General features: G+C 41.5%; 1 protein-coding gene across 1 annotated transcript; it reads right to left on the reverse strand.

The window, feature by feature from the left end:
• Positions 1 to 420: 420 nt before the first annotated feature.
• On the reverse strand, positions 421 to 21080 carry npm1b (nucleophosmin 1b). The gene is made up of 11 exons (XM_086158169.1): positions 21011 to 21080; positions 20595 to 20677; positions 19444 to 19563; positions 19009 to 19102; positions 17768 to 17859; positions 17358 to 17416; positions 17150 to 17222; positions 13868 to 13963; positions 5574 to 5669; positions 5404 to 5478; positions 421 to 4201 (listed from the first exon to the last, which is right to left on the reverse strand). Exons 1-11 carry the CDS (start codon positions 21057 to 21059, stop codon positions 4148 to 4150), a joined length of 891 nt encoding a protein of 296 aa, XP_086014295.1. The 5' UTR covers positions 21060 to 21080; the 3' UTR covers positions 421 to 4147.
• Between the last annotated feature and the right edge of the window lie 650 nt (positions 21081 to 21730).

Consider the following 21730-nt stretch of genomic DNA (forward strand, 5'->3'; position numbering starts at 1 on the left):
TGATTTCACACATCCAGCTCAGCGGGAGCCGGATAAGAGCTAAATTCAGGTTGGGCAAATCTTTAAGATGAACAAAACCATACTAATAGTCATCGAACTCCTCTTCCGTGAAGTACTAGACATCAGAATATTCTTTGCCTGCACTTTACTTTTTTTTTTTTTTTACTTTTCAAGTCACACTTTCGTTTTGCCCATTAGTTTGCAACGTTTATTTGTATGTATTAGGTCCTTACTCAGCTACTTGTGTCTCTTCTATGCTACTAACACGTTTCCTTATTAGTCAGTTGACACACATTTTGTATCCTTAAATCCTAATGCAGAGGTACATTTTTGTTTTTTTTTCCCCCCAAACCTGCACCCTGTAGTGAATCGTCTGAATTTTTCAGCCAGAAACCGGTTGAGATGAACTTTACTCAGTTAAATGTTCCAAGCTGTTTTAAGAATAATCATGAAAAGCAAAAAAAAGACTTTTGACATGTAGTTTTGGCTGTAAATTTACACTCGAGGGTTAAAATTGTGAATAAAACTAGGCAGAACATGGTCGCTTATGGGTTTCACACAGGATAAAATACAAGGAAATCTTAGCTTCTGAGACCGGTTTAGTGCTTTGGGAGTTAAAATCACAAACATGAATTCAATAATGAGCCACATAACATGCATTTTTTTTTAAGAAAAAAAAAAAAAGACAATCACATCTTTTATTGAAACAATCAGGTCTTTGAAAAATGACTCAGTACAGTCAAATTGCCTTAATATGACAATTAACCAGTAAGATAAACAAAAACAAAAAAAATAAAGAGGCAGCAGTTCAAACAATTGAAGATGGAGACTAAAACACGAGACAATTTTAACGTTAATAGAACAAAGTTAACGGTGATAACAGAACTGCGCAAAACCCATCTAAGGGGAGGGGCGGATCAAGCTAACACTTCAAAACATTAATGATCAGCTGCCATCACTGTAAAGATAAGCAACGGGAGTTTTTACAAGAGAAAAAAGTAAAACTCTACAAGTCTGTTAGAAAGGAACAAAGCATGTGTACTTTTCATATACGAGAGCTGCATCGTACACATACGTGGGCGGAAAGACGAATCCTACGTTCCAGTAACTGGTTTCTAGTCACACCGAATAACCGGATTCAGGTAAATTAGCAGGGGGGTGTAAACTTCTCCGGCTGGAGTTAAGTTTACGTCTACGGGATTACGGTCTGCGGATGAGGGGACGGTCGATTAGGGCCGTCTGAATGGTTAAAAGATGGCATTCAACTGCCAACATTTGGCTCGTAAAACCCATTACAGAGGGCCATAAACACGTAGCGCGGAGCGAGTGCATGCTTATTGTCATCAGATACACAAGAGTGCAAACAATTACGGGGTTGAGTACTTTATTAGGTTTCCGTAAAGGTGACGTCAAGTTACTCTAATGTAATTCTCTGATATACTCCTTGTGATTACGTTGTTAAAAAACAAAAAAACAACAACAAAGTAATCTGGCTTAATCATAGGCCTGTATTCTTGGTTAAGTGTATTAATGCACTAGAAAAGGTGTCGATGCCAACTTGTAAACGCATCGCAGCTAGTTAACCTTTTCTTCTTGCTTTTGAATTTATAATTTTTATTTTTTTTTTCCAAGTGCCTTAAAGAAGTAGTTTTTCCATCATCGATGGCTTCTCACGTTACAGCGGGCGTTAACAGATTTGATATCAAGTGAAAATTGACTTAAAAGCGAACCAAGGGATTCCACGATTTCAAGGTTTGGACGTAACGATAATAAAAACAATTTGCTTTTCACTCGCCATCTCTCTGTCACATTGCAAAATACAGACAAAACGTACTGAGAGGTTTTTCAGTGCCTCATACGAGATCCTTGAACACAGCACAGATTCAGACATGGAGGTTTCGCGAATGAACTTTTACCCTCAGCCGTGCCGTCTATTTATTCTTTCTGATTGAAAGCATTTCTGACAGCAGTCATACGGCAAGTAACATCCGCTACAGTTGCAACGGCTGACAAATCTGTGCATTTCTAATTAAAAGAGAGACAAAGTAAGACGCTTCAGTATTTCAGAGCAGCGACAGGTCATTGGAAAAAAAAAAAAAAAAAAAGTTTGTTTCAAAGAAAACATTTTAAGATATGGAACTTGAGCTGCTGCTGGCTTTCACGTAATCGAGACATCCGACATTCACCCTCTCGTGAACACGTCCGGCAAATTTAAATTTAGAGTCTTCGGTCAATGTACTGCATTGGTTTGGACCGTGGAAAAGACAGAAGATGGAGACCTCATGCAACACCTCTTGCTGTCCAGTGGCAATCCTGAACACTGCATCACTATTGTTTCATGATGAGCAACTTAAAAAGCAGCTGCTTGACCTCCGCTGCAGGAAAAGAAAAAGTAAACCGTGGTGCAAGGTTGTAAAAAAACAAAAAGAGAGAGAGAATACCAATGTTTGCTTGATATATATAGTATGCGTAAGTAAAAAACAATTACAACAAATGGTACAATCTATTTAAGTTTCATAAGCTTAAAAAAAAAAAAAGACCTTGCAAAGCCAGACTAAAATTCACAGAAAAAAAATATCACAATCAAAAGACAGGGAATGGTCCACCTCCAGCCCGTACGAGCTCTCACCACCATTCTTGGACGTATTACTCGATTCGAAAAGAGAAATGGGACTCGGGTTTTATCTCAGTTTAGAGATAAAGGCACATTCTGCAATGTCTCCTGTGGCAACATTGACATGGACAAACGGCATCGTTGATGCGGAAATGCCCGACATCAGCGCTCAACCAGCTCCGCTGAGACGGTGAGCAAAGTTCAGGCCTGCAGTTTTGACGCAGCCCGTGAAAGCGAGACGTGGACATGCCAATCTCTCCATCTACAAAGACGAGCGGGATCTGTGACTGCGGACGTTCTCAAACGTAGCGGGCTCTACGGTCCGGACAGTTGATGTGTTCAGATGGGGCGAAAAAAACCTCTTTTGGAGTTTTCATGCACAACACTCGTTTCGAAATGAGCGCGTTTTCAATGAGAAGTAGATATAAGGAAATAGTGAGAGGGTTGTGAAAAAGTAAGGTTTGTTTGTATTCACTGTCCAGGGTAATTTAGTTTTCCAGCTCATAAGGAGAATTGTTTCCTGTCACGGAGACAGAAATTACGCATGTGCCAGGCAAACCTTGACTAAAGTCTGTACAAAGTGTTCGAGTGTTTTGGCCCACGTGAGGACCAATTTCACCTGCACAGGACTCCTGACATCCGTTTGGTGCGTCTTTGTCTGCAGACCCCACTTGCACATTGTTAAATGATTGTCGGAGGAAACACCTTGAGGTTTTGGGAGCGGTAAAAACAGGTAGTAGGATTGAAATAAGAAAAAAAAAAACAAAACAAAAGCAGAGCCCTGAGTGGGAGCGAGTGTTGGTCTGTTTGGACTCTACAGCAGCTGTTTCGTTTGCTCACGAAGGTCTACAGATACCGATGAACCACTTTATTTGTTTTTATAAAGATAGGGGAGATTGGCATGTGACGGGTAAGCCAGCTGTGTCCTTATGAATTCCGCTAAATTTGAATGAGTGGGTTTGTGAGTGGATAACAGTTTCATGATGTGCCTCGTATCTAAGGGCGTTTTCACACTTGCCTCGTTTAGTCCTGATGAATCCAACTGGTGCATTTTCTCCCTTGGTGTGGTTCCTTTGGAAAACCAGCCACCGCGCTTGGGTGCAGACCAAACAAGCCCAATCCGTTACAGTTTGTTTGCGGTCTGAATATAATCTGAACTCAATCTGACCAATGTGCAACGTGAACGTCACAGCTTGCATGTTCGAGAAGAGAAAAAAAAAAAAAAATCAAAAACAGTTAAGGATATGAAAAAGTAGTTGGTGTTTTTCTGGAGCGACACTCACACTTTCCTCTCTGTGAATACAGACCAAGGGGAAAACACTTGAGTTTACAAACTCAAACTCATCTAATGATCTGGACCGGAGCGAAGTAACACGAGGCGCGAAAACATCTCTCCGGTTCACTACAGGTCATAGTTAGCGATACTGTAATGATAAGGCTGCGTAGGAAATCTTGCCGACTGTGCCTTTAAATCACTTGCAGGATGCGGAGCATGGAATTTTTCTTCTCTTTTTCTTTTCAGTCCAAGTTTTGTTACTTCTTCTCAACAGTCAGTGTTTGTACAAAACTCCAGAGGTCCTTGATCACCTGAGGAAGGTACAAAGCAGAGAAAGGGATGGAAACAAAGTGACAAAGACAAAACAGGAGGCGGAGAGAGAGAGAGAGAAGAGAGAGAAATTATAAATCATCCAAATGAAGTGCTACATAGCATAAGACACATGACTCACTTTTACTACAACATGCTTTTGTGTGTCTCGCCTGTAGGAACGCTGAGTTTAGATGGGGCCGTGCGGGAACGACGAGGGGTTGGGTGGAGGCAGTAGTACATACCAGAGTATATGACTAGGTGCTTCAGGTCTGACGAATCTCAGCCTTGGCTGATGAAACCAAAGCAGTTCCACAGATGTTTCTACACACTGGGATCAACAAGCTCTCCCCAACCCAACTCCACCCCCATTCTTTTTCTTGTCCACCAAGCCCTTGCTGCGCTCTAAAGAGCTTTCACCTGCTCCCACATACGCACAGTTAACGTCTTTGCACTGTACGGCGAGCGCAAATGAATACTCTCGAGTTTTAACAGATGCAGGGAGAAAAGGCATTACATTAACAGCGGTTGAGGGTGATAATCTAAAGCCCCCGCGGGTGATTAATTCGTGCACTCCGAACAATGTGCAGGGGCCGTTGTTTTGCTTCCAAAATGACAAGCGGCGTTAACAAAGATTTAAGTTCTGCATTTAGAGAAACCTCTTGGGGTGGTCAAAGGCCTTGAATGCGAATGTGAGACTGGTACCGTCCACATCCCACCAGTCCCTTCATTAAGGCTACAAAAGACACACACTTCAGTAAATCACCGGGGAAGAGTCCGCCTTGGCAGGTGTACTCCCATTCCATCTCGAAAAAGAGCCCGCTGACAAAAAATGAGTATAATTCAAAAGAGAACACGCTGTCCTGGCAAGATGTCGAGGCATACTGGACAGCGTAAGGTATGTGGACAGTATGAGGAACAATAACGCATTCCTGCGTCTCTACTGTGGCCAAGGGCTCTTAAAGCTAAACCGAGGGTTGAAGTAAATGTGCGCGCCGTTGCTAAGCCGCAGTGACAGATTTCTCGAAACCAGGCAACACGATAACACTAAGTCCAAAGATTACAGGGGCAGAGATTGATAACATATTGCGCGAAAGCGTAAACTTTAAAAACTCTGGACAAACGTCAGGTGCCTCTGGGCTACGAAACCATGTGCAATCAATAAAGCCAAGGAGTATAAACCTAAAGACTCGAGGTGACTTACTTTATCGTCCGAAACCCTGAAGCAATTCTTCACAAAATTCTCAAACTTCTGCAGCGTCTTCGGCAGTGGTTTCCCCTGATGCGGGAGGGTACATTAAATCATCAGCTTAACCGCGCGTCAGACGCTCAATTAAGAGCGGCAATTTGCAAAAAGGGGAAGACAACCCAAACCTCTTTGGCCGTCGTCGACAACTTGCTCCTTATCTCGGCCACAGAGTGAGATTTAGACGTCCCGGCCTGGGGTTTGTCTTTTCCCAGAGCAGGTGTCTTGAAAAAAAGATAAATTAGGTAGATAAGAAACATTGATCGGTACGTCAAATACAGGGGGAGATTTAAGATAACCCGTTATGTCACAATACGTCTTCTCTGAGTCAAGTTCAGTCGCTGTTTGCCTTATGACTTGTACTTTTGGGGTAAAATCGAGGTGGAGGTGGAGGTGGAGGTGGCGGTGGGGGTCGATTCCAAGTTAAACATCATTAATCAAGACGAGGGTGCAAAAGGTAACCGATACATGATTTCTCTGCTATCGTCTCGCTGGTTCTAATTGAAGGGTGATGGATTGACTCTCAGACAGACGGGCCAGTCTGGGCCTCAGCCCTATCGTGACCCATTTAGTCTGGGCCCGTGTTTACAGACTTGGCATGAGTAACCAGCTGGAAGGAGATAAAAGAATCAGAAAGGACAACAAATTCTACCCTAATTACACTGTCTTTTCTTTTTTTTTAATACATCAGGTACAAATTATCATTTTATTGTTTGCAAGCAGGAGAGGGCAAGCCCTGACTCTCCAATGAGCAATAGACATGTTTTTCCATTGATGGCAGCAGAACTCAGGAGAAGGGGGCAAAGAGCTCAATGTCCTTATAAAGTTGCGCGGAGATCCATCACTTTAATGAATTCTTTTGATTTTTCAGTCATTTATATTTAAAGCCAGACGGATGATGACATACCAACGAAGCCAACACGACATGACATCTAGAAAGGGGAAGAAGGCAAGATAAGTGTTGCATTTGCGGGCCAACAGGTGTGTCCAGACCTGGGCAGCAGAGGCCCTGGGGGTCCTGTTAGGAGGTGTGTGACAAGACACACTCACACCCATACACACACACACACACACACCATATGCTGTGACTGGATGTTACAGAAAACCACAGAGCTTGTCCCTGCATGCAAAGCCAGTGTGGAATCCAAAGAAATTGCAGGGTTTCATAGATAGCCAGAGACAAGTTTGAAAGAAGCACAAGGGGACTAATAGAGGACCTACATGCTACAAATACAAAAGTGCCGTCCAGTCCAGTACTAGTTTTTGTTCGCTTGCATCAGCTGCTGACCACATATGCCGCAAATGTGGGATTCATTTGGCTGAAATATTTTCACCTTCATAGCGATAAAGGTGAACTTGTCTATTGTGAAACTGTACGCTTTCTGTCGTGAACATTATTCTTCCTTGACCTCTGTGATGACACACACACACACACACACGGTGGTCATAGCCGGTATTCAGAATGAAGTTCTTTGGTGGGATACTGCAATTTTTTTAACGTTACATCAAGAAAACACAAAGCGGAGCGGGACATCGAGCCAACAGACTCCAACCTCCCGGCAGCAGCAGCTGCAGTGGGGAGTTCAACCCAAATCAGTGAGATAAAGGCCGTGAGATTGTGTTTACCGGTTAACACAGGGCTTACTGATGTAAACTGATGTCACTGATGTAAACAGCGAAATATCGACGTGCTCTCAACCGAAGAAGTCGACAGCCGGGGTGAGTATTTAGTTTAAGCCGAACTGTACATAAATCTCACGCTCGCAAGCGTGCGTCTTATTTGTCGGGAGGGCAGGTAGTAAACTGATAAAACAGTGGCGTGAAATGAGGACAGGGACGGTATGTAGGCAGGCAACACAGAGGAGCACTGTGTCTGCCTGCAGACTGAAAGTGAGTTCCTATGGTTACAGGGCTGCTCTGGGTCTGTCGCTCAGAAATGCTCTCATTCTCAAAAAGGAGGCCCTTTCTTTCAGACATGCACCGCAGACCTGACATTACCTAGGCTTAAGCTATCTGGGCTGACCGAAAGCAAGTGTCAGAGTAAGTCAGACTGGACCCTGAGAGGACCAGCTCCCTTAGTGCAGAGTCTATCATCATTCACTTACTGATTAGTAAGAGAGGGTTGTTTGAGGTCGCTTTTAACAAATCAATGTGATTTCTATCGTTTTACAGACGGTCCTCACTTCGCCTAACGACGACTCTGAGTTACGACGGGCTTTGGAATAATATTAAAATACGTGCTGAATGCACTGGCAGCAGAGTTGTGAGTGAGTATGTATTGTACATGCTTACCTGTGCTTAGAATTGGCCTATATTCATGAAAATATAAACATTAAAGGGAAAAAAGAAGTAAAATAGCACGGTACAAATGGACAATATGTATGTAAATACTGTACGGCAGAAACGGTGTTTCGCTTAACGACAGACCCCTTGGAACTTAACCCTGTCGTTAAGTGAGGACCACCTGTGTTTGGGTTATTTCCTGCCGCCTAAGAGAGCTGCAAGTCTGATGATGAAAAAAAAAAAAAAAAAACAACACAAAAACCAAGCTACAATTGGACCTTTTAATCAGCAGAATAAAAGGAAAAGACAAAAAAAAAGACCTCCCTCATAACTCTAACAACAATGACTTTTGACTTTGCCAGTGACACCTGAGCCTTGATATACTGCGCTATTTAAGCGTGGATTAGAATGCCCTGCTGCTGGACACAGACGAGCAAAAAAATAAGATAACAAAAGTAACACAGCGTTAATGATTGTTGTTAGTGGTTTACTATTTTGGCTTGTTCTGTATTTTAACAGTTTAGTTGAAAAGAAACTGTAGGAGTAGACACGTGCATTGTTTTACAAGCAAGGGTTGGGCTCAATTACTAAACAACTTCATCCTTTAAAAAAAAAAAAAAAAAACAGACGGGGACTACATAATTTTGACCTATATTCTTTGTATTTGTGAAATTGTGACATTCGCTTTCTACGTTTTCTCTTCAAGAGGGTTTTCTCACATTGGTCCGAGAATAATCATCACTTCGGGGCTGACAGATAATCATCTTCCTTGTTTTATTCCCATCAATGTTCTGGAGGTTTATACAGAGGGCTTTGTCAAGACATCATTCATAACCTAATTTATTCAACATTTTATTTTGACAAAATAAGGCCAAAAGAGATTTTATGGCTATTGACAGTATTTTCTGATTTATGGAGTGATTAAATAGGTATCCAAAATCCCCACAGTAAAAATTCTTGACTCTTAATATGTCAACAAAATGAAGCAAGACCGTGGTTTTATCCAGTGCTCAGATATCTGTCCTGAATGTGTATGTAAACATATGGATATTTAATCCAATAACGCCAAGTTTTTCCAAATAAACATAACATTTCAGAAAATCTGTGACACATAGACTCACACAAAAAAATGTGTTTATGCACGTAATTAGCTCAAGTTTTGTTTCAAATGGCCCTGTTGCCAGGAGTGATCGGATGACACAAAGTTGAAAACTGAGAACATTTGGTGCATGCCCTCATGATGAAACTCTTTCGCTCACCTCATTTTCTCTAATCATGCACAGATTCACTCAAGCTGATCAGCCAATCACAGTGATTTCTCTGACTGAACCACCTCCGCTGCCAATTAAACACGCTGCATTGTAGCTGCCAAATAAGTGATGGGGAAATTACATGGCGAGCGAGGGCTCAAAGTCGGCATGACCTTGACCGATAGCTTACCCCGCTGTGACTGTCCTAAAGAAACCTCTGGGGATGAGGAGACGGGACTGGCAAAGCTTTTCCGATAAGCAATGTTTTCTTCCTTGCATTTCTTGACTTCGCAGAATTCCTTAAAGGGGCAGTCGTGAGTTTGAACACCGTTCAAGAAAACATGCGTTTTAAAAGCCGTCGGCTTCCGGGGTCGCATCCCTTGGCGACTGGGCCGGAATCTGCATTTTGCGAAGGCTCATTCATGAGGGTAGCCTTTCCCGGCAAAGTTTCTGCGTTTTGCCTCCGAGAGATCATGAGTGAATGGCAGCCAGAATTTGATTTTGTGAGAAATCTGCACAGCCAATTTCCCACCTCAAGACTTGATATCATGACAGGGAATATGTCTGGACGGCTGTGAAGGGCTGCATGTGTGAACAATGAGAAGGAAAAAAACAGAGGGGTGTGTATTTTTTTTTTCCCTTTCACTATGGGGATCCTTCAGAATCTTGAATTTCCAAATGTCCTCAGAATCAAACAGAAAAACCGGACAATTTGAATCGTTTGTTTTAAACCCACATTGTAGAATAGTTACAAATTGCATGAAAATGGCAACTAGCCGAAAGATTTCTAACCTACTTGTCTGAAAGAGCCAATGACAAAAAACCTTTAGCAATTCTCATATTAGGAATACGAGCACCGCTATTTTACAAATCCTTTACTGCGAGGACAATATTTTTTCAAAAATGGGGTAGAGTAGCAGTTGAAACAACCACCTGGCTGAGAAAGTGTTGTACTGTTCTGTTAGGATCGGTTTCCTCAACTCAGGGGGGGTAAACCCTTGATTTATTTGACTTATTTGACCAAATGGACAGCTGGCCAAGCTGAGGGGATATTCGAAAATGGGATCTAATCAGAGCTACTGATGGCACCTTCAAGGAATCTTTAATATCGGATTGAGTCCTCGTGACTACATTCTTATGACCTGGGAGAGTCTTTTGAGTGAATGTCATGGGTTAGTCCAAAATTACTTGCAAAAAGTAAATAAATGAAAAAAAAAAAAAAAACTGGAATGCGTGGCTTTGAAAAACCAGGAAATGGTTAAAAACACGTGGAACACGTTTCTAAATGAACTCTATTTTGAGGGGAAAAAAAAAAAATTAAATGCAATCATCTGTCCCTGTCCCCAAGAGACTTGTATTTTATAGTGTACATCAAAAGGTATAAAATGAAGAAAACCCTGGCGCGCACACACCCCGCTGACGAAAAAAAAAAAAAAAAAAAAAAAAAAAAAACACATAAGCTGCTGGCTCCTGGCCAGACAAATCCACTATGTATTTATTATTTACAGGCAGCCCTCTACTTCCAAAGGACAGCTGTGGACCTGAAACAGCTGATAAACACAAAACGCCAAAGCTTTTTCATCTGGGCCAGACGCTGATTACAGATGCCACGAGACATGGAACTTAATCACAAGCACACTATCATTTGATGCAATCTCTCATTCTAAGTGCCTACCAAACACATGGTGTGCGTCAACTTTGCTCATCAGGTCTGCCCTGGGATGGCGAGTGTCTTATTATTGAAGGGAAAGGTTGGGCGTTCGAGTGCTTATGCATTAAATCTGGTCGGGGTCTGTCTTCTGGGCATTTTTCCACACACACACACACGACAGTTCCAGTCCAGGGAGTCATACCCAGAGGTAAATACCTTTATAGTTAATGCTATCCAGATAGGCACCTGCTATAACACATGTCAATCAGTCGCTTAAGCAATGACTCACACCCTTTTGGGATAAGCCCGGGTGAGGTGGTTAGCGAGTTTACGACTCTGACGTCTCCTTCAAGGCATCGACTTCTCTTAACTCATCAATCAAAAGACACCAGCTGCAAGATAAATTCGCTTCAGATCCGCGCAGCCCCTGTTAGCCCGTCCTCGTGTCAAGCCTGTTACGCAAGGAGGTGCAGCCACATACTGGGCCGCGAGAGGTGAGAACTGCAGTACTGGCAACAGATCTGACGAGCCAATCTAATGACCAGTCACCTGCATTTAGGAAAGAAAAAAAACATCCACGCCCGCTTCCTCACTCCTTGAGGGCATCTGGAAGCGCAAGCTGCACCAGACATCAAACACTGGTAATGAGAGCAATTGGGAGAAGGTGTGTCCAGGAAGTGAGGGGTGTGAAGAGGTTGTCGAGAGGGAACACTTGTTGTGTCGAAGTGAGAGGGGATCGGGGGTTGGGGGGGGGCAGGTCGAGCTCCACCGGCCGGAACGTCAACCTGACCGGACGGCTCCGGCGGTCCCTGTGCTTATCTCACTGTGGATTTCAAGAGCCCGCTTTGAAATAGTCCCTGAATACATGGCTGTGAGTAGCTAAAGTAGATAAAAGTGAGTCCCTTTGGGAAAAATCGGTTTCTCCCCGGGGGTGTTTATCGACACCGGGTTTCGGGTTGACCAAGTCAAAAATCACATTTTTCTTCCCGGAGGTCTAACGTGACAATTTAATTGAGGGGAGCAGCGGTGCCTTTAGCCCTGGCCATGTTTTAATCAAACAAACCGACGCACGACGTCTTATCTAAGCCCATTTTCTCCCCCCCACGGACATTTCATAAGATAAATGCGCTCTGGGAAATGTGTACAGAGTCCCATCAACATGTATCTATGATACGTCGGCCGGTTCCAAGGGGGGGACTCAGGTGGGGGCATCAAAGGTGGCTGCAACACAAGACGACAGGGTCGGGTCAAGGGGTCAGCAGTTCAAACCTCGCCCCAGGAAACCCTCTTAGAGGTCAGGTGTGTTTGCTTAAAGAGTGGCAGAGTTCAAGATTTGGGCCTTTGAGAGGCGGCTGTCCAAGACATTCCGTCGAAGAAATGTACTATTAGGCTCAGCTAATTGCGACGGGCTTTTATCACGTTCCCGAGAGGAATGAGGGGACGCTACATCTTTCTTTCATTTGTTTTTAATTGATTTCAAAGCCCAATAAATGTAAACGCTTACACTTGGTCTTTGAAGGCATGCGGCAATAGTTGCAATTATACGCAAAAAAAAGAACAACGTTTTTTTAGGGATTTTCTCTCCTTTTTATTTATTTATTTTAAATCTAGTGTTAAGTACATTCTAGTGTGTAACAATTAACACAATTTAACTGCACTGCTCTCCCCTAATTATATTAATTTCTTAACCATCACAACTCGAGGGCCTATTTTATTCCATCTTTTGGGATCTGAATGATTTATGGAGACAAATTTTGGTTGGACTTGTTCCAGTAGTGAGTCAGAAACCTCTAATCCTGCAGAGGCATATCACAGAATGCGCCTCCGAGTGCTTGGTTTTGCCACTGAAAGATCCCTTTTTTTAATTAATTGTTTTCTAACAGGGTTTCTGCGGGTATCAGCTCATCTAATTTAATGCTTTTTAATGCCACTTTAACCAAATTCAATGACAATGTCCAACTGCAGATACCTTTATTCATAATAATGTCAATCATTTACATCTGGAATAGATTTTGCACAGTAGCAGATGTGTACATATGACCTTCTGAGTGACAATGGAACTACAGAAGCACATGGATTTAACTTTGTGTATGATTATTCCTGTATACTTCTTTCTCCAACTCAATGGCCGATTAAAGGCTTCGGCTTCTCCATCATCACCGATCGTCACATAATTCCAATCAAAATTGTTGTTTATATAGCATAATCAACTGATGGCCAATAACAATCTAATGTATTTACATTTTTAATGCCTCCAGATATTGAATTTAATGCTTTTGAAGGCCTTAATTTGCATAATCTATTTAATGACTTTAAATAATTCTTAAAAGCAAAAGACTCTTCCTGTTCGTGATCCAAGAGCCAACCATGTGTCTTCAACATGTGTCTGCCTCCTCAGAGTTGTCTGTAAAAATGCACCAGTTTCTTTCTTTTTTAATACTTAAGATTATAAAATGCTTTTTCGACTACTGGTCTTTGATTCGTTACCCCCGTGACAACTCTGACATGTTTAATAAAAAAAATAAAAACATTTAAAAACCTAATATGAAGTGCCAGGTGCCTTCCAAGATTGATTTTTTTTTTTTTTTTTTTTTACATAACACACACACACACACACACACACACACACACACACACACACACACACACACACACACACACACACACACACACACACACACACACACACACAGGTGTTCCCTTCATGTAATGGGACCTTACAATAACAGTTTACGGTAAAATGAACACTTGGTGAAAAACTTAAGAAACACAGACTAAATGCCGGGGCCTGCGGCTGGTGGTTGTAACATTCTCATTCTATTATGGATCCAGTCGGGCATGGTCTTTCTTTGGCCTCATTAACGAGAAGACCCAAAAACATTTGAAAGACACAGGGCAAATAATATTTTGTGCTAAAATATGATAGGGCCTCTTTGATTAATAACAGAGATACTGACATTGGCTTTATAACACCTATAAATAATGACTCAGAGATATGTCACCTCTCTGTACTTTAGTGGCTGACATCACCACTCCTGCTATTTTACCAGAGACACTAAAAACAACAACATACGGGCCATTTAAGGAAATATTGAGGTTTTGTCAATAGCAATAGGGTAGCTACAGGAGAGGTAGCTAGAAATAGAAAATATGTATTTTTACCAATACTGATGAATTGATACCTGTATTGAATCTCAAGATTAACATCCTGAATACAGTGTGCTGTTGTGCCACCTACCTTCCCTTGTTTGACTCCTGATCCTGATGATTTTCCTGCAGGCCCGTTCTGTTTCCCCGGGGTTTTGTCTTGCTTCTTCCCCGAGGACTCTGGTCCCTGAGGAAGAATCAGAATCGACCAAGACTTGATTCCACATCAATAAATCATCTTGGAGAACAAGTAAGCTTGTAAAAGTAATTCAAATGTTTGCATCAGTCATGTGCCAGGTGTCTGGGTTAAAGTTATAACCATTATTCATTTTGTTCAATATGTGACCTTTGGGCAAGTTTACATGGCACATTAAGACAATCACTAAAATCATCCTGGTGCTTTCGGTGTATTGTGTCACTAAAAACTGGTATCTCCTGCAGAGAAAGCAAACAAATTCACTGCCATATGAAAAGCATGTGTAGATGTGCTTGTAATTGAATTCGGACTCCTTCAATAATCTGGGATCACATCCTTTTCTTTCTCTCCCGCACGTGTCCATACGCACTAAATTCTATTTTTAGATGTATTTTAAAGTACACCTCAGGTTTCACTGTTTGCAGGTGGACTACAAAACAACACTCAAAAACGATTTCATCTCTGACCAACATGGCTATTCAAACTTACAGGACATTCTTAAAAAGGTGTAAAACTAAAATCCCATTATTAAAATAATTGACACCAAAATAACCCATAATTGTCCTCAACCATATTGGGGTTCCTTCCCCATTGGGCTTCCATTGCTTTGAATCACCTGCGCGGTTGAAACCTGCATCAAGCCTTTCCTCAACACCACAATATTCGCCTTGGAATGAGTTATACCTGTAATTGCCTGGGTTGACGTAACTGCTACACGGCAATTACACATGTAATTTCCAGGAGCTATACCTCTAAATGATCCAACATGACAGCTTTATTAGCCGGCGCAACTTTGGCAACAGACAAGATAAAACACGGTCGCTGTTTTCATCCTTGTAATAAATTATTAGTTGTGTTAAACTTAGCTCACTGCGAGGGCAAAATCCTTGAGCTTCCTGAATCCTCAGAACCTGAGAACCTGCAGCAGGGACCCGCTGGTTCCAAAATGGGATCAATTTACCAGACAAGCTAGTGTCGCGACTGGTTTATGGCAGAACTGCTGCTTCATCCATGGCGGCACACAAAATTCCAATTAATGACCTATAGGGAATACAAGCTATATATCCCATAATGCCAAAATCGCAGACTAAACACAAAGTGTTTCCCCTTCCTTCATATTTTTTTTTCCCAGTTCAGATTTTGTCACAGTTTATGAAGAAATGATCAGAATCGCTCACGGCTGAGTTTGAAAAATACAATGAAAGCTGCTCTTCCATTCCAAAGGTGTAGCAGCGTCAACATGAAGTCCCTATTAAATGTTCCAGGATGAAAAATTTGTGCCTTGAGGCATTTTAGGGGCTGAAGCCATTACTTGAGAGCCGTAACGAATGTAACTGGTGCAAAATCCGTGAATTCTTATTATCCCCACATCATCAGTGCTTTGTTTAATATACACCTGAGCAAAACAAACACTTTATCAAATGTACTATGACAATCTGGTTGATGGCTTGCTAGAAGTTTACCTGAAAAAAACAAAATCTACTATATGCTATAGAGTGACAATCAGTATTGCAGTGAAACACGAAAGCGCTCGATCAAAAGCCAAAAGATAAAATGTCAGTGCGAATGAGTTAATCAATTAAAGTTGCCAGTCATGCTCTCAGTACTTTAAAAAAAAAAAAAAAAGCTACATCATTTAAAATGACTCAGAAATGATTTTGAGTGAAGGATGGGATTATGGCTGTGCAGAGGATACGTAATGGGGCACAGGAGATGGAGGACTTGCAGGAGAAGACAACAGAATAAAACAACAGGTGACAAAAAAACGCAGGGTTGTCATCTGACCCGAGGCAAGGATCGGCGCTCACATCGCAAGTATGTGTGCATCTGCCATACTTTGATCTTTCTGCTTGGCACCGTTTGCACTTGGATTGCCTGTATTTTTTTTTTTTTAGGAACCAGAAATCACAAACAGACACTAGCATAGGAAAAAAAAAAAAAAAATAGACAGATACACATGCACTGAGACACTTGAAAGTGATTGCAGCAAACACGCAAAGCGAGTGTTCAAAGGCAAGGGCCAGGTGCAAAGCTGAAATGGCACGAGAGACGATAAAGGGCAATCATATTAACAGTGGGATGACAGAGGGACAAAGATATGCAGGGTTAGAAAAAAAAAAAAGGAGGGAAGATGTTTCCCATAACTGGTGTGTGCATGTGTGTGCATGTGCACATGCGCACACACACGCACCAAGCGTATTGCTAATGGTAGCAAATATGAATGTGTAACGTTTACAAGTATGTATGACATACATGCGTGTATATTTGTACAGGCATGAAATAGAGCCGCCTCGCCGGTGAGACAGTGAGAATTCAAGCAGATTACAGAGGAGAAATCCAATCATTACGCCACACAGACCCTGTGTTTTACTCTCTGAAAACAGGTGGGTACAAGAGCGAACAGGATGAAAAAGTTCCATGTTTTCCCCTGGTCGAAAAAAAAAGGAGGACGGTCAAGGAGTGCAGGAATGGGAAGGGCCTGCTGAAATGAAACGTTAGAACAGGATACAGTCTACAAGGGGCTCACAATGATGAGGAAGAACAAGAGGGGAGTAAGTCGACTGCACTGAGCATAAACTTCTCTCTGTCTCTCATGGCCGCAGTGACAAGAAAAAAAAAAGAGAGAACTCATGGAGAATATTCTGGCTACCCTGACACCTGGTGGACAACAGGCAGACTGGACAAGGTGGAAGCAAATCCCACTAGTGGTACTAACTTCTGTCTTGTTACCTGATCAACCAATGATCAAAACACATTTGCCGAAAACAACAGTTATCTTATTATAACGTGACAGTAATCTATTAAAATTTCAATTTCTGATGTAAAAAAAAAAAAATCTACAGCACATTTTTTCAGTTACACTACATATATATACACATATATGTGTGTGTGTGTGTGTGTGTATGATAGGCAGTTTTGAATAAAGACATAACCATAGCTATGTATCCATGGACACTGATTACACCTGGGGAAATATAATTCATATAGGTTTTCAACAATCTTTAATAATAGAGGATACTGATTTGTTTATACCCCCCAAAACTCACATTTTGAAAACTATTACCTGCTTCATTTCTTACTAATAAAATCCTCATCTAACAATAGTAGTTTTTAATCACTGTATACATTTTTATCTTATTGTGTAAGACTGCATGTGCAAATGTTTATGTAGCTTACTTTTTTGAACTCTTTTCCAACATTTTTCTGAGGTTTCACGTCCATTTCGTCACTTTCATTGTCTTCATCATCACTACAGAAAAAAGAGGGCGGGGACATGCCACGATTAATCCCAATTTTAAGGCACTGTGACAAATTATCTCAAAATCATGATGACAATTATGTTCACAACAGCGCAAAATAAAAACCAAACAAAAAATAAACATACTCATCTTCATCCTCATCACTGTCTTCCTCATCTTCATCTGAATCCATCTTTAGCTTTTTCTACAAAGACATAACATTTAGTGAACCAAAACTTTTTTTGAATACATGTTGATCATATCGATCAACTATGCTCCACTAAGGATAGGCTGAAAACTTTTTCTTCTTAATACTTAACACATTAAGATCTAAGGAAATGGTATGCTGTTAATTCAGAGATATTTCCTGTTGCCCTCTTCTTGCAGGTGAGCAGCAGGCCGATAGCTATAGCCGTGCCAACGGCTGACTTAAGAGTGTTCAGGAAAATGTCAGGAGCAGCAGCCTTGAGGAACCACTGACATGTTATTTTCATGGGCCAAACTGAAAGTGCCTCTGTGGCTGAATAAAGTCCAAGACCGAAATGAAAGTAGCTACCATTGCCCGCTTCTTCCCCGGCATTAGGCCTGCAGGCCGCTTCACGGGCGACGAGTTGTTCTCCTCCTCTTCATCCTCCGAATCTTTCACACCTACAAATCAAACACTGGTTTCAGCACAAAGGAGGAAAGCAAAGGACGGGGGTCAAACCAGGCTTAAAAAGAAAATAAGGTATTTTGAAGTATCCAAACAAAAGTGAAAATCTCTCAATAAGTGAGGAATTAATTTGCCAAGGAGGGTGTCTTTAAGAAGCTTACGCAGTGATCCAATGGAATTACAACTGCACTGTAATTAGAATTGCCCTCCTCCGGCCACCACCCCTAATTGTGTTGGAGGGGCTTTACGGTCCTGGTAAGGTTGCCCAAGGCAAGCAGGTCCGAGGTTAAAAGAAAAAAAAAAAAGACTTTGCTCCCCTTGCCTGGACATGGGTCACCAGGCCCACCCCTCTGGAGTCAGACCCAGGGACAGAGCTCGATTAAGAGCACCTGGTGACCGGGCCTACAATCTAGGGCCTGGCCGGGCACAGACGAAAATACAACTCAGGAACATCACCTAGAAACACCTCAGGATTCCCCTGGAAGAGCTGGACAAAGTGGCCAGGGAGAGGGATGTCTGGGTCTCCGCTAAGGCTGCCGCTCCAGCAACCCCATCCCCGATAATCAGTAGAAGATGGCCAGAAATTAGAATTGCTGGCTCTACTTTTATTGATATTTAATAATAATAACCTGTCAAAGATGCTAATCATAATGAGATACGTTTGTAATCAGCATTATAGGCACTGGAGTGATCAAAGCACGTAAAAATGTTTACAGTGGCTGTTGATTCAGGTGATTTATGCTGTATGTTATTATTTTGATAAATATATATATATATTATTATTATTATCACTGATTACGGAGTCTATCGAACACACACAGAGCGAGGACAGCATGCAAAATCAACACAGGAGGGCCTGTGGTCGGACTAAACCAGGACCCTACTTACTGTGGGTTGGAAGCGCTAACTATTGCACCACCTTGCTGCAAAATAAAAAATAAAAAATAAATAAAATAATAACAAATGTAAAAAGAAAAAAAAAAACTCAACCTCACCACTCAGAACTCATATGCAGCAGCAAACAGGTGTGCCTTTATCTCTGCCTTGGAGACATCCACAAGGCAGATCTGCCTTGTGTCAAGAAGTTAACTGTTCCATAATGTTGGTGCACAAAAGATGTGAACAGGTGTTCATTTCACACTCACTGACAAAATGTTGCCCACTGATGTGTACGGGTCCAGAGCCTGACTGAAGACGAAAGGTAACTGGAGGCGTGATCTCAAAGCCACCCAAATTCATCTGGATGGTAAAAGATAATAAAGATAATCCGGTGAGTTCATTGAGTGTAACAATCAGTTTCTCGTGTTTCTTTTTCATTAATTTAAGCGATGTGAATATGGAAAAAAATAAAATCAATTCACCTTGAATGTGGAATTTCAATAATAGCATTATAAATCAGCAAGCTTACAAACATCTGCAGTACATGATTATGAAAGTTATTTTTTCAAGAATGTATATTCTCAGGAGACCTGAAAAGAAAGCAACAAGCAGCAACATACTATAAACTTACACAAAAGACTACAAGAATGCCCTGTGTGTACTGCATATATAGATGTATGAAAAACAATGACTTGACTCACAGACGGCAAAACAGACGGCTTCAGGACGACCAGTGGTACTTTGGTGGTCTTTCCATCATAGGTGAGGCCTTCCACTTCCACCATGTGGAATTTATCTTCAGCCTCAGCTCCCAGACAGGCCTGAAGGGACAGGTGGCATGTCAAACAGGCACTGTCTACTGGCATTTCCAAGCTGAAGTAGATCCATATGGGGTCTGCGTAACCCCATATCCTTCAAAAATGTGGTAGGTGTTTAAAACTAATTTTCCGTTTTTTATGAAAAAAATCCTACATAAAACCTGGGAGCAAATCTTTAATCTTGTGAGCATTTATGTGACTAATTATTATTATTTTTTTGCTTTATTTTGTTTGGGTTAACAGGGCCGGAAAGACTGTGATCATCCTCTCTTCTGTATATTCATTTATAAAATTACATGTCTGCTTTGTATGATTTTCTTTGGGGGATTTCAGGTTTGCAACAGGCAAATTTGTCTCAGGTGCAAATTGCATTACCAGTATTGAATGTTTATTTACAACTGCTTGCAAGTTTTTTAATCTTTAATTACATTTTAAGCAGATAATGGTGAAATAAAAATGTCAAATAAAAATGACTGTTTTTATTGTGAAGACTTCCATTGTAACATGTAAAATACTTAATGATTTGAGGATTTTATCTTGCAAGTTTGAAGAGATGGACTGCTCAGCAATGAAGCCTGTTGTTTCTACTGTTCTCAAAACACTGTCATTGCAAACTGTTTCTGGATGGTTGATATTTTTCCAGATAAACAGCCCTTCTATAAATGTAATAAATGGTGGAATAAAGTCAATACCATGAGCAATCCTGAGCAACAGACGCTATAAAAGCTGCAGTTTTGCACAGGGCTTTACAAATTGCTGATTTCCAGGGGAGTGCATGAAACAGTCTCGCTGTTTTATCAGGTGACTACAAATACAAGTTCCCAAAACTAACATTATTTCGACTATTCCTTTGTAAACACACAGATGCATGTCATCACAATAATTACGGGGTCTTGTCTCGTTTCTTGACGCCCGTATGGCGGTGCCGTGCAATCGATTCCCGGGAGTAGCAATTTAAAAGATAATGGGGCCGTGATTCACGCCACGCCGGGTTGTTTTACGGAGTTTGTGGGGATGATGGTTTATTTCCTTACCGCTTTCAGGGACAGCTGCTGCTCCGTCTCATCGTCGTCGACGTCAACTTTGAACTCACGCTTGTCCGATTTGAGGGTGCAACCTAGAGAGAGGGCGACAGTTGGCGACACGGGCGGTTAATAATTCTCGCTTTAGACGTCAATTAATACATTTTTTAAGCGTGGGATTAAATAATCGGTACAAGCGCTTTGCTCTTTTAGAGTTGGCCTGAGAATGTACATCTCGACGTTATTTTCCCTCCACTAGCTAACAATAGAGCTTATTTGGCGCGCGTGGGGGCAGGCTGGGTTCACAAGCTAATTCTGCTAGCTCCCTCAAGCTCTAAATGACAAATTTCCAAGTTTGTGCAACAATACGGTGGAAAACTCGTTATGCGACCAAGGAGATTGAGGTTTATCGGAAGAAATTGGCTCACCGAACAAGTACATTTGAGGTCTACTCAAATCTGATATATCGTCCTCCATCTTTGTTGTGGGCGGCGACACTTCCGTATGTCAGTGTGACGGACGCGTTATTGAGCCAATGGCGACGCAGAGTGTAAGCGGAAGCGGCACTCGGTTGGGCCAATAGAATTAGACTGGGCTGGTCTTCAGAAACTGCCAATTTGACAACATCACCACTAGGTGTAGCTGTTGGGATATAGATTGGTTGAAGTGAGCCCGAAATGCACGTTTATCACTAAGATAAATAAATAACTATAAATCAGCTAGAAGAAAATAAAAAAAAATAATAATCAACCTTTTGTCCCTGAGCAAATTTTAGAGAAGACTAATACCAGAATAATTTTGCTTATGTATGAAATTTATGATCACTAACAGCTGTCAAAAACCGTACAGCTTTATGGATTCTTCAAATACAAACAAAGTGTGGCTTTTATATTAATACTGGAGTACTCTTACTCATGTCCATCACCTAAAGGGTTGTTTGGACTAAATAAAAGAGGCCTTTGGTCAGTGATATTAAAAGTCTGGCCCATGAGGCACTTACCGCTGTTGATGTGTCTTTGGTGGTTCTTAAAATTGTGGATAATAAAATGAAGAGCCATTACAATCTCAGGTATTAAAAGAGAAGTGGGCTGACTAGAAAGCGTTAAAATTTCATGTCGAATTATTTCGTCGATATGAGTGGCTATGCT

This window comes from Fistularia commersonii, chromosome 13 (genome assembly GCF_037954325.1).
Source record: "Fistularia commersonii isolate RoL2024-O1a breed Wild chromosome 13, RoL_Fcom_v1.0, whole genome shotgun sequence".
Lineage (NCBI taxonomy): Eukaryota > Metazoa > Chordata > Actinopteri > Syngnathiformes > Fistulariidae > Fistularia > Fistularia commersonii.